The sequence below is a fragment of the Pangasianodon hypophthalmus genome, chromosome 3 (genome assembly GCF_027358585.1).
Source record: "Pangasianodon hypophthalmus isolate fPanHyp1 chromosome 3, fPanHyp1.pri, whole genome shotgun sequence".
NCBI lineage: Eukaryota > Metazoa > Chordata > Actinopteri > Siluriformes > Pangasiidae > Pangasianodon > Pangasianodon hypophthalmus.
In genome coordinates this window covers 1,682,501-1,697,500 of record NC_069712.1, presented here as the reverse complement: position 1 = coordinate 1,697,500, position 15,000 = coordinate 1,682,501, and the positions used below count along the sequence as shown (strand labels likewise).

The following is a 15,000-nucleotide window of genomic DNA, read 5'->3' as shown; positions in this document are numbered from 1 at the left end:
TAGAGTATTGTAGAGAAGAAGTGAAGTGAACTGTAGCCAAGTAGGATGACCCATACTTGGAATTTGTGCTCTACATTTAACCCATCCAAGTGCACACACACACACACACATTCACTCCCCCCACCTACAATCCCCGCTGGACCTGAGACTCGAACCCACAACCTTCAGGTTACAAGTCTGACTCGCTATCCATTAGGCCACAACTGTCCTCACACAGATACACAGATAAATAAAGAGAGAATAAATACACAGATAAATAAAGAGGAATAAATACACAGATAAATAAAGAGGGAATAAATACACAGATAAATAAAGAGGGAATAAATACACAGATAAATAAAGAGGAATAAATACACAGATAAATAAAGAGGGAATAAATACACAGATAAATAAAGAGGGAATAAATACACAGATAAATAAAGAGGGAATAAATACACAGATAAATAAAGAGGGAATAAATACACAGATAAATAAAGAGAGAATAAATACACAGATAAATAAAGAGGGAATAAATACACAGATAAATAAAGAGAATAAATACACAGATAAATAAAGAGAATAAATACACAGATAAATAAAGAGAATAAATACACAGATAAATAAAGAGGGAATAAATACACAGATAAATAAAGAGAGAATAAATACACAGATAAATAAAGAGAATAAATACACAGATAAATAAAGAGGGAATAAATACACAGATAAATAAAGAGAGAATAAATACACAGATAAATAAAGAGAGAATAAATACACAGATAAATAAAGAGAGAATAAATACACAGATAAATAAAGAGAGAATAAATACACAGATAAATAAAGAGAGAATAAATACACAGATAAATAAAGAGAGAATAAATACACAGATAAATAAAGAGAGAATAAATACACAGATAAATAAAGAGAGAATAAATACACAGATAAATAAAGAGAGAATAAATACACAGATAAATAAAGAGAGAATAAATACAGATAAATAAAGAGAATAAATACACAGATAAATAAAGAGAATAAATACACAGATAAATAAAGAGGGAATAAATACACAGATAAATAAAGAGGGAATAAATACACAGATAAATAAAGAGGGAATAAATACACAGATAAATAAAGAGGGAATAAATACACAGATAAATAAAGAGGAATAAATACACAGATAAATAAAGAGAATAAATACACAGATAAATAAAGAGGAATAAATACACAGATAAATAAAGAGAATAAATACACAGATAAATAAAGAGGAATAAATACACAGATAAATAAAGAGAATAAATACACAGATAAATAAAGAGAATAAATACACAGATAAATAAAGAGAATAAATACACAGATAAATAAAGAGAATAAATACACAGATAAATAAAGAGAATAAATACACAGATAAATAAAGAGAATAAATACACAGATAAATAAAGAGGAATAAATACACAGATAAATAAAGAGAATAAATACACAGATAAATAAAGAGAATAAATACACAGATAAATAAAGAGAGAATAAATACACAGATAAATAAAGAGGGAATAAATACACAGATAAATAAAGAGAGAATAAATACACAGATAAATAAAGAGAGAATAAATACACAGATAAATAAAGAGAATAAATACACAGATAAATAAAGAGGGAATAAATACACAGATAAATAAAGAGAATAAATACACAGATAAATAAAGAGAGAATAAATACACAGATAAATAAAGAGAGAATAAATACACAGATAAATAAAGAGAGAATAAATACACAGATAAATAAAGAGAGAATAAATACACAGATAAATAAAGAGAGAATAAATACACAGATAAATAAAGAGAGAATAAATACAGATAAATAAAGAGAATAAATACACAGATAAATAAAGAGAATAAATACACAGATAAATAAAGAGGGAATAAATACACAGATAAATAAAGAGGGAATAAATACACAGATAAATAAAGAGGGAATAAATACACAGATAAATAAAGAGAGAATAAATACACAGATAAATAAAGAGGAATAAATACACAGATAAATAAAGAGAATAAATACACAGATAAATAAAGAGGAATAAATACACAGATAAATAAAGAGAATAAATACACAGATAAATAAAGAGGAATAAATACACAGATAAATAAAGAGAATAAATACACAGATAAATAAAGAGAATAAATACACAGATAAATAAAGAGAATAAATACACAGATAAATAAAGAGAATAAATACACAGATAAATAAAGAGAATAAATACACAGATAAATAAAGAGAATAAATACACAGATAAATAAAGAGGGAATAAATACACAGATAAATAAAGAGGGAATAAATACACAGATAAATAAAGAGAATAAATACACAGATAAATAAAGAGAGAATAAATACACAGATAAATAAAGAGGGAATAAATACACAGATAAATAAAGAGAATAAATACACAGATAAATAAAGAGGGAATAAATACACAGATAAATAAAGAGGAATAAATACACAGATAAATAAAGAGAATAAATACACAGATAAATAAAGAGGGAATAAATACACAGATAAATAAAGAGGAATAAATACACAGATAAATAAAGAGAATAAATACACAGATAAATAAAGAGGGAATAAATACACAGATAAATAAAGAGGAATAAATACACAGATAAATAAAGAGAATAAATACACAGATAAATAAAGAGGGAATAAATACACAGATAAATAAAGAGGAATAAATACACAGATAAATAAAGAGAATAAATACACAGATAAATAAAGAGGGAATAAATACACAGATAAATAAAGAGAGAATAAATACACAGATAAATAAAGAGAATAAATACACAGATAAATAAAGAGGGAATAAATACACAGATAAATAAAGAGGGAATAAATACACAGATAAATAAAGAGAATAAATACACAGATAAATAAAGAGGAATAAATACACAGATAAATAAAGAGGGAATAAATACACAGATAAATAAAGAGGAATAAATACACAGATAAATAAAGAGGAATAAATACACAGATAAATAAAGAGAGAATAAATACACAGATAAATAAAGAGAGAATAAATACACAGATAAATAAAGAGGGAATAAATACACAGATAAATAAAGAGGGAATAAATACACAGATAAATAAAGAGAATAAATACACAGATAAATAAAGAGGAATAAATACACAGATAAATAAAGAGGGAATAAATACACAGATAAATAAAGAGAATAAATACACAGATAAATAAAGAGGAATAAATACACAGATAAATAAAGAGGAATAAATACACAGATAAATAAAGAGGAATAAATACACAGATAAATAAAGAGAGAATAAATACACAGATAAATAAAGAGAGAATAAATACACAGATAAATAAAGAGAATAAATACACAGATAAATAAAGAGGAATAAATACACAGATAAATAAAGAGGGAATAAATACACAGATAAATAAAGAGAATAAATACACAGATAAATAAAGAGGAATAAATACACAGATAAATAAAGAGAATAAATACACAGATAAATAAAGAGGAATAAATACACAGATAAATAAAGAGAGAATAAATACACAGATAAATAAAGAGGAATAAATACACAGATAAATAAAGAGAGAATAAATACACAGATAAATAAAGAGAATAAATACACAGATAAATAAAGAGGAATAAATACACAGATAAATAAAGAGGGAATAAATACACAGATAAATAAAGAGGAATAAATACACAGATAAATAAAGAGAATAAATACACAGATAAATAAAGTGAATAAATACACAAATAAATAAAGAGGGAATAAATACACAGATAAATAAAGAGGAATTAAATAAACATAAATATAAAGTTATTCTCAGCCTGAGATTCCTGTACAGCTGAAGTGTGTGTAAAGTGCTGCAGGGTCACAGGTTTAAATCTGTGTGATGAGCAGGTGTGTGTGTGTGTGTGTGTGTGTGTGTGTGTGTGTGACTCTCATTACTCCTTTAAGAATGATGTTCCTGAAGCTTAACCCAGGGTTTATCACTGAAAACATTTCAGAGCGTGTCACATCCTAACGCTTTATAAAACTCTTTCAAAATAAAATCACCTCAGCTCTGATTATTCACCTCCAGATAAAAGCTCATACATCACGGAATTTTTACTTTTTAAAATATATTTTTACTTATTTTTATCTTTACTTCTACTTATATTTAAATGTTTTGATATTTACTTTTGAAAATATTTTGAAAGAAACAAAGAAAATAAAAACTTTAGATAAGATCGTATTAGGTTTTTGCTTTTTTCAGCATATTTTATTTTCTATTTAATAAAATCTAATTTTAAAAAATCTGAATTTACTAAAATAAATCTTAATTATTATTATTATTATTATTATTATTACTATTATTATAAAAAACAGTTGAATTTCAGTATTTAGGACAGGATATTTTGCAAAAGACCATAAATTAAATAAACAAATGCAGAAAGAAAGAAAGAAAGAAAGAAATTGTATACAAGGTCATATTTAGTTTATAATTTTTTTATTTGTATCATTTCTTTCCAGATTTATAAGCCTGTTTCGTTTTTAATATTGTTTTTGAAACAGACCATAAATAAATAAATAAATAAACAATCAAATAAGTAAGTAAGTAAGTAAATAAATAAATAAATAAATAAATAAATGGTCATATTGGATTTTTATTTGTACACTTTTTTGATATTTTTAAACTGTTTCATTTCAGGATTTTTTTTTTTTTTAATTTAAGTACTAAGTGCGCTTAAACAAAATCAAGTTTGTTCACACACACACACACACACAAACTTATACAGCCTACACACACACACACACACACACACACACACACACACACAAACTTATACAGCCTACACACACACACACACACACACACACACACACACCATTACGCACAGGCATGTATACACACACACACACACACACACACACACACACAAACTCATACAGCCTACACACACACGCCATTACGCACAGGCATGTATACACACACACACACACACACAAATTCATACAGCCTACACACACACACACACACACACACACACACCATTACGCGCAGGCATGTATACACACACACACACACACACTGTAGGAACTCACAGTAAGAGTGTTTCATATCTCTCACAGCCTCATGGAGCTGGAGCGGAGTGTGTTCGGATTTTACTTTCTTCATTTCTCAAACTTTAGACTCACAAATGTTTCAGAAGTAAATAAAACTTTCAGGTTTCGACGCGCTCAGGCGCCTCACACACACACACACACACACACACACACACACTAAACAGTGTTTCTGTGTCTGATTTTTATGTTCGGTTTCGCTGAAGAGAGAAAAAACTGAGCCTCAAATCACGGTGACAAACTTTCCGTAGCGCACGTGCGTTAAACCCGCGGCGTGTCGTCACAAAGCGGAAATTAAAAAAAAACATCAAAAGTAAAGAGAAGTGAATTAAAAACCCGCAGCCTTCATCATCATCATCATCATCACTCACCATTTCTGCATGTTGGATGGCGCACACACTCTCCGGATCCTCGGGGTGGGTAGGTGTGTGTGTGTGTGTGTGTGTGTGTTGGAGAGTGGGGGGGGTCCTTACTCTTCAGCGCGCGCGCGCGTGTGTGTGTGTGTGTGTGTGTGTGTTTAATGTGTGTCGATAATAAAGTCAGTCCCGTAACGCAGCGCTTCAGTCCTTCAGTCCTGCTTCACTCCTCCTGCCGGAGTGGAACACACACACACACACACACACACACACACACACACAGCGCTGTCGCACGGCTTCATATCCGGAGTCACAGCAAAGCGGAGAACACGGGATCTGTTCTCCAAGCGCGCGGTGGAGACCTCACACACACACACTCACACACACTCACACACACACACACACTCACACACACACTCACACACACTCACACACACACACACACACACACTCACACACACTCACACACACACACACACTTCTGCTAAATCAGCACCTCTCTCTCTCTCTCTCTCCTGCGTCTTCTGTGTGTAACCTGAGGGAGTGTGTGTGTGTGTGTGTGTGTGAGTGTGTGTGTGTGTGAGAGAGTGTGTGTGTTTTAAAAGACTTCTTAAACTTCTGCCCTCCAGCCACATTAAACTTTCTCTCTCTCTCTCTCTCTCTCTCTCTCTCTCTGGTCAGTTGTAGAAATATTTCCATAATTATTGATATAATCAGTTAGAAATCACTTTAGTGTAAAAAGTCTTTTTTTGAACATTTTAAAATGCGTAATGTAATGGCATAAATGTTTATATTAATGATTTTGTTATTGTTATTCAACCATTACATAATAATATAGAATCAATTCAATTAAAATATCAGATGAAAAGATAAAAATGTAAAAAAAAAAAAAAAAAATTGAAATAAAAATAGAAAATGGTATTGATATTTGTTTGTTTGTTTGTTTGTTTGTTTGTCATTTCATTTTGTATAATACATTTTACATAACTAACAATAAACATTACATAAGATTCAAACTTTAAATAATAATAATAATAATAATAATAATAATAATACACTGTAAATTAAAACAAATCTATAGAATAAATATAAAAATAAATAAATAAATAAAAACAAGTACAGATTATTTATTTATTTATTTATTTATTATAATAAACCTTCTGTAACTCGCACAAAAAATAAAATAAATATTCAGACATTTGGAATGCTACACATTTACATTAATAATAAACTCTAATAAATAATGTCAAAAGTTAAAAATATAATGGTAATAAAATTTAGACATTAATTTAACATTCATTTATACTATACATTAAAGTAAATGATAATAGAATAAATACACTATTTATTTATTTATTTATTTATTTATTGTTCTATATGCCAAAAATATAAATATAATGTGGTATTAAACACTGGATATCATTTAAATATTAAATAAAACTACACTTTAAATTAAAACAGCAAAAAACACAGAGATGAGGTAATTATTTCTTTATCTGTTAGTTAGTTAGTTAGTTAATTAGTTAGTTAGTTAGTTAGTTAGTTAGTTAGCTCTGGTTCGAGCTGACAGGAAGGCTACACTAATACAAATAATCACTCTTTACACCTGTGGTGATCAGAAAAGCATCTCCGAACGCACAACACGTGACTACAGCAGCTGAAGACCACGCCAGGTTCCTCTCCTGTCAGCCAAGAACAGTGACGTTTATCCACTGAGCAGTGAGTGAGACTTCAGCTAAACTGTTGCTAATGAGTGCAGTCTTTAAGCTGTCCATGTGAGAACATCCACAACCATCTCACAGAGAACTTGGATGATGATGATGACTGTGACGATGACGATGGTGATGATGATGCATCCATACTGATCTCATCTCCTGCCCAAGTTGTCATCTAATGTAACTTCTGCTAACACCTCCTAGAAGCTAGAAGCTTCTGCACAAGATCCTCGCAAGCTCCACAACATCTTTCCTTCACTTCTTTATCCACCAGGACTTTTTTGATGGGAAGATTAAAAATATCCACCAGGCCTTCACTCCTACTCCAACTTCTACACGTTCAGGATTCCCCTTCTCTTAGCAGAAATCCTGCACGTTATCCTGTCCTGCAATTCCACCACCTGCTCCCATTGGATCCCATCCCTTTCACAATCCTCCAGACCTTCTCACCAGACCTCCTCCCCTTCGTCACTCTATCCTTAATGACTCCATAACATCTGCTCATGTACCAAGTGCACTCAAGAGAGCAAGAATTATTCCCATGCTGAAGAAACCCACTCTGGATTCCTCAGACATCAGCAACTACGGACTGGTATCATTTCTCTCTTTTCTTTCTAAAATCTTCAAACACAACATCTACAATCATCTCTCTCTCTCTCTGTCTCACCCAGAACAACCTCCAAGATCCTAACCAGGCTGGCCATCACTGAGAAGCTCCATGCTCCTAGATCAGTCAAACTGCCATCAGTCCTCATCCTCCTCAACCTTTCAGCAGCGTTTGACACAGTCTCTTTTCCAACTTCATGAATCTTGGAATTCGTGGTGCAGCATGGCAATGGTTTGCTTCCTACCTAGAAGGTCGGTCATATCAGGTGACGTGAAGGGGATCCACATCTGCTCCATGCAGACTCTCCACTGGTGTCCCACAAGGCTCAGTACTTTGTCCTCTTTGGTTCTCCAGCTATACTCGATCTCTCTATGAGATCATATCCTCACATGGGTTTTCCTCACCACTGCTATGCAGATGACACTCAACTCATCTTCTCCTTCCCTCCCTCAGACTCTCATGTTTCTGCTCGGATCATCTCAGCATGTCTGGCAGACATCTCATCATGGATGGCAGCTCATTAGCTGGAACTTAATCCCAGCAAAACTGAACTGCTGTTTATCCCAGATGATTCATCCCCATGTCATGATGTCATCCCCATCTCCCTGGACAATTCTCTGATCTCACCTTCAGTTACCGCACGCAACCTTGGAGTAACCATGGACAATCAACTGTCCTTTTCTTCTCACATCTGACACGCTCATGTCGATTTCTCCTTTACAGCATCAGAAGGATTCTTCCATCTCTTTCCACACAGGCCACTCAGGAGCTTGTTCAGTCGCTTGTCATTTCGAGCCTGGACTACTGCGACTCGCTCCTGGTAGCTCTGCCTCTGATCTCCATTGGACCGCTGCGTGCCATTCGACCTTCTCCCACACCCCGTTATTGCTACGTTCCCTCCACTGGCTTCCTGTAGCTGCAGATTTAAACACTGCTGCTCTCCTACAAACCCAAAAATGGACCTGTACCCACCTACCTCAAAGCACTTATCCCACCTCGCACTGCACCACGCTCCCTCCACTCCTCTAGCACTGCTCGACTGATCCCTCCATCTCTCAGGGTACAAGGAAGACCTGCATCACGACTCTTCTCTGTTCTGGCGCTGAGGTGGTGAATGAACTTCCTCTAGATGTCCGAACAGCTGAGTCACTGGCAGTCTTCAGATGATGCCTAAAGACTGATCTCTTCCTGAAGTACTTAAATTAGCGCTTTGTTATTTAAAAAAATCCATGTCTTGTGTTTTATTTCATACTATACAAACCTCCACAAAGGGTTTTTAGACTGATGGTGCTCTTAGTCCGTGACCTAGTGATAAGAGCATCTGCCATAAATGTAAGTGTGAAATGATGATGGTGGTGATGATGGTGGTGATGATGATGATGATGATGGTGGTGTGATGAAGGTGATGATGACAATGATGATGACGATGACGGTGGTGGTGATGACGACGATGACAACGATGTTGTTGATGATGATGATGAAGATGGTGGTGGTAGTGATGAAGGTGATGATGATAACGATGGTGATGATGACAATGATGGTGATGGTGATGATGAAGGTGATGATGACGATGATGATGAAAATAATGATGATGGTGGTGGTGTGATGAAGGTGATGATAATGATGATGATGACAATGATGAAGGTGATCTTGATAATGATGGTGATGATGGTGGTGGTGTGATGAAGGTGACGATAACGATGTTGTTGACGATGATGATGGTGGTGGTGGTGATGATGAAGGTGCTGATGATAACTATGATAATGATGATGGTGGTGGAGATGTTGATGACGATTATGGTGGTGATGATGATGATGAAGGTGATCTTGATGATGATGGTGATGATGGTGGTGTGATGAAGGTGACGATAACGATGTTGATGATGATGATGATGGTGGTGGTAATGATGAAGGTGCTGATGATAACTATGATAATGATAATGATGATGGTGATGTTGATGTTGTTGACGATTATGGTGGTGATGATGATGAAGGTGATGATGATGATGATGATGAAGAAAGAGCTGGTTTTTGCTGCAGCGTGAGAACGTGAGGCTGTATGTTGATTTGTGTGTGTGTGTGTATCTTCAATATTTACTCAGCAAAGTTCTACATAAGGGCCACATTCACTCAGCAAGTTCACATGAAGGTGTCACACACACACACTCACACACACACACACTCACACACACACTCACACACACCTCTCTCTGTGAGCAAAACTGTACATTATCTCTTTTCCATGCTTTACTGTTTTACACCAGTTACGCCACTATAACGTAAGTGAAAACAGGAACTAACTTGTTCAGAGTAACTAGAAATGGACAAACAAATCCATTAATCCATTCTTTAATAAACAATAAACTGTAATTGTTGGTAAATTGCTGTGGTGTAAGAGGAATAAAACACGCTGTGAATGAGGGATTAAATGTTTTACCCTCTGCTTGTGTTTTATGTTAATCGTGACATCATGTAACACAAGCCCCACCCCTTTTTGACCAAGACACATGTAACACTTGGTTAAACAAGGACATGGTGTAAAACAGCTCAGAAACACACACACACACACACACACACACACACACACACACACACACACACACACACACACGCGCGACGTGTAGTGATTGGTGATTTCCTGTCTCTCTGTCCCCCAGTCAGCCGCGTTCTTCATGAATGTTTCATCTCCTGCAGACTGACGGCTGAGTGAGAGGACGCTCAGCTCCTCGTTTGGACCCGGAGATTTCCCAGAGCAGCCGTTCTGATCGAGCTGAGTGTCTACACATGTTTGGTCAAGAGGTAAATAATAGATCAGGGAGTAAAATTCATTCCCGGCTAACAAGCTTCCGCCTCCCCGGGTACGTTCCTGCTCATCTGGAGTGCAAGGCCATGGAGGATAAACACCGAACGCCATATGGTAGAGGGATTACACCGCTAATTTAAATGAGATATTACTGCGAAGCACTGCGCGAGCTAAACACACGACGCGCTTAAGGATTAGCGCCTGAGCTTTATTAAATCCTGTAGCAGTTAGCCTGACGCTAAACGCTAACATTCACCACTTAGAGGATTCTGGGTGTTTTATTTCATTAAGAACTGATCGAATTTAAAGAATCTTTTCTCACTTTCTCCTTCTGATGATATAAACATGATGTTGATGTTGTGATGTGAGTTCAGTTCTGATCAGATCGCTATGAATTTTAAACACACACTCATCACACACACACACACACACACACACACACACAGTATATATAATTCATATATAAACTCAAAGGTCAAATCTAGAGCCTTTAAAGATTCTTTATGTGTCTCTTAATGGTTCTCTGTAGATCTTCAAATTCCGAATGCTTAAAAAGAAGAGCTCCTTTAAGGATCTAAGAACATTTATCTGTCCAAGAAAGTCTTTTTTAAGAGTGTACACTGCAAAAATAACATCTCGGCGAGTGAAAACACCATTATATACTCATCCATATAGATCCGTTTGCAGATATTCGAGATATTTTCACTTGCTAAGACGTGTAAATATGTGAAATGTGTCTTTTTAACCCTTAAAAGTCTGTGAAAAAGCACGTCATATATATTGATTAATAATGTAGGTGATGTATTGTTTGGAATAAACAGAGAGATCCGTGGCTTAACAGCAAATTTTAAAAATATCACAAATTAAATCCACTCTTCAAACATGTCTTTACTAAACATCACACTGTAGATATGTGTTTTTTTTATGAAATAGATTAATGTCAAATAAAATTTTTGGAAATTTCCAAACTTTTAAACAGAAGTATGTACTGAACTGGATATATAAATATATATTTACTGTACAGTTTCCATAACGATTTATTATTATTATTGTTATTATTAGCATACAAATAATCAAATCATGTACAATCTCAGAGAATAAATAATAAAAATGTGGGATTAGTGACAGATTATAAACACTGATTAACGATAAACCAGATCCGAACTGCAGACTTTATTAACGTTTTGCTTCTAAGAGTGCTCAGTGTGTCGGGTTTTTATCGTAGAAACCTTTCTACACTATTACTGCTGAATATTTAGTGTTCGTGGAAACCTGGTGATGTTTCGGCTCTAACCTGCCATCTAGTGGCCGTCACTTTTAATGCTTGAGACGTATGAAAGATACGCAGGCGAGGATATGAACAACGTCGCTTACATATCAGCTGTAATCACGTGTTAAGCATAAACCACGGTACCCTCAGAGCCTGGAGTGGGACCCGCCCCCTGTGCTGATTGGCCTACAGACAGGCTGGACGTGATGTGAGGTGACGTGAGGTGACGTGAGGTAACGTGTTGCTCTGTAATAAGGTCTTACTGAGATGTGTACCACTCCTCTAAACCTGCTCTGCTGCTGTCTGGGCGTCACCGTTCACGTTCTCCAGCGGCGTGAGTGCAGTGGTGTCTCCATCCTCAGGGGTCCTTGAAGATTGGCGTATAAAGGCGCGTACAGACGGAGCCATTGTTTCCCCTCGGACAGAGCGGCGGATTCGATGCCTTGGTGCTGTGTTCAGAGTTCACTCGAATTTTACTTTAACTTTTCAAAGCTCTAAAAATAAGACCAGCTCTCATGAGAGACGTCACAAGGGACGTGTGTTTTCTCCCGTTTTCTCCAACAGATATCCAAAGCCAGAAGAATGGTTTTGTCTACGATTTAGATAAATCCTGGATTCAGAAACATGCAGAATGGTCTTTCATTTCATCCTCGCAGTAAAAACGCTTATCAATCGAATGATCCGTCTATGTACGTTAGCAGTGAGTGAAAATGCTGATCATCCGAAATCACCCTCACTCTTCATCACTTCAGCTAAAAGAGTTGAGCCGCCATGGTCAGGTGACTCTGAGGTGACCTTGTGGCTGAATCCAGGTTTCCCAAGGTCATTTCTGATATCCCAGTGATCCTGACCGCTTCTGCTCCTCCTCGCTGCCTGACCCATCCTGATGCCCTGCTTCTGGTTGGAGTTCTCATCAGTTCAGTTGCTCGCTGCTGCTGGGGCTCCATATGGACGTCCTGAAGTACTGTTTGGATTGCTGGGGATGGAGCCACCTGGGGGCTGTGGAGATGGTGCTGCTTGGGGATCACATATGGGGAGCTGTACTGTACTGTACTGTACTGTAATGGCTTGGGACTGCGATTGCTGTAGTGGCTTTGGGGCTGCAGTTGCCACGAGCAGCTTCGTACTCAGGACTCCATCAGTGGACAGTGGATAGATTTTAACCAGCTGGACTTCTTGCGAAAACTGTGATGAATTTATTGGTTGCACAATTGCACTATTTGTCCATATAGTACACAATAATAGAAGGGATTTATTTATAATCGCACTATCTGTTGCACCCAGATAACGATGGGTTTCCTTCTGAGTCTGGTTCCTCTCAAGGTTTCTTCCTCATATCATCTCAAGGAGTTTTTCCTCACCACCGTCGCCTCTGACTCACTCATTAGGGATAAATTCACATATTTACAATATATTTTTGTGAATCCATTTATTTCTGTAAAGCTGCTTTGTGACAATGTCCATTGTTAAAAGCGCTATACAAATAAAATTGAATTGAATTGAATATTACCTGACTGTGTGTGTGTTGAGGTGACTGTGTTCACACTAGTTATTGTTCCCTGAGATGTTCTGTGAGATGTTCTCTGAGATATTCTCTGAGATGTTTGCTTAGATGTTTCCTGAGATGTTCTCTGAGATGTTTGCTTAGATGTTTCCTGAGATGTTCTCTGAGATGTTCTCTGAGATGTTCTCTGAGATATTCCCTGAGATGTTCTCTGAGATGTTCTCTGAGATGTTCTCTGAGATGTTCTCTGAGATGTTCTCTGAGATGTTTCCTGAGATGTTCCCTGAGTTCCTGATTTGAAATTCCAAGCTGAATGACCATTCCATTACACTTTCTCATGTCGGAGGTCAGATTTTTCCGAGCACAATGGCTTGCAGCATTAGTTCCGATGAAAAAGACTCGTAGCTGAAATGTACAGCGTACAGCATGATTTACTACAGTATACGATTTACTTTTGTTTAAAACGTATTGTAATATTTTAATAAAGTGAAAAAATGTGTGAAAATTGGTCGTTTGATGTACGTTACCTGCTGGATTAGCTTTGTTAGTGTGCTAGTTACATACAGTCACCAGAGGCACCACCATTTTTATATATACAAATACACACTATATGGCCAAAAGTTTGTGCTCCCCCGACCATCACACCCATATGAGGTTCTTCTCCAAACTTTTCCAACAAACTCAGAAGCACACAGTTAGATCGTATAGAACGTCTCTGTGTGCTGTAGCATTACAGTTTCTCTTCACTGGAACTAAGAGGCTGAAACCTGCTCCAGCATGACAATGCCCCTGTGCACAAAGCGAGCTCCATGAAGACATGGTGTGTGAAGGTTGGAGTGGAAGAACTCGAGTGTCCTGCACAGAGCCCTGACCTCAACCCCACTGAACACCTTTGGGATGAAATGGAACTGGAGACTCCTTACCCAACATCAGCGCCTGACCTCCAACATCTAGTGGAAAGCTTCCCAGAAGAGTGGAGCTAACTATAACAGCAAACACAGGGGAATAAATCTGGAATTCAATTCAATTCAATTCAATTCATTTTTATTTGTATTGCGCTTTTTACAAAGGTCATTGTCTCAAAGCAGCTTTACACAAACAAAAGTAAAGTGAAGTGTGTGTGTGTGCCGTCTCTGATGAGCAAGCAGGGCGACGGTGGCAAGGAAAAACTCCCTGAGATGGTGATAGGAAGAAACCTTGAGAGGAACCAGGCTCAACAGAGAACCCATCCTCATATGGGTTTACACTGTAGTGTGCGTGTGTGTGAGCACAATGTGTGTTGGTGTAGTCCATGGAAAACAGCTGAAGCGTTTTCGTGGCAGTATGAAGCATTGCCGGTGGACAGGTCCAGAGTGAAGGGGGGGAGGTCTGGATCACCGGCAGCTCAGGAGTGTAGCTCGGCAGAAGGAGAAGGAAAGTGGTTAGGTACACTCACAGTCACCGTGTGGAGATAAAACTCAACATCCACGAGTCCCCCAGATCTACTCCTTTGTCTAAAACACTAGTCGCTAAATGCTAGGTTAAATAAATAAGTCTTCAACCTCGACTTAAACACTGAGACCGTGTCTGCTTCACGTACATTAACTGGGAGGCTATTCCATAATTTTGGGGCTTGGTAAGAGAAAGCTCTGCCCCCTGCCGTG

The 15,000-nt window shown here is 36.4% G+C and overlaps 1 protein-coding gene across 2 annotated transcripts in view; it reads right to left on the bottom strand.

The window, feature by feature from the left end:
* Window positions 1–5,818, bottom strand: part of bnc2 (basonuclin 2) — a 204,030-nt gene extending 198,212 nt beyond the window's left edge. For both annotated transcript variants that reach the window (XM_034302883.2, XM_034302884.2), the window contains exon 1: window positions 5,475–5,818. In XM_034302883.2, coding sequence (XP_034158774.2) covers window positions 5,475–5,477 — 3 coding nt within the window. In that variant the 5' untranslated portion in view covers window positions 5,478–5,818. The remainder of the gene's footprint in view (window positions 1–5,474) is intronic.
* Between the last annotated feature and the right edge of the window lie 9,182 nt (window positions 5,819–15,000).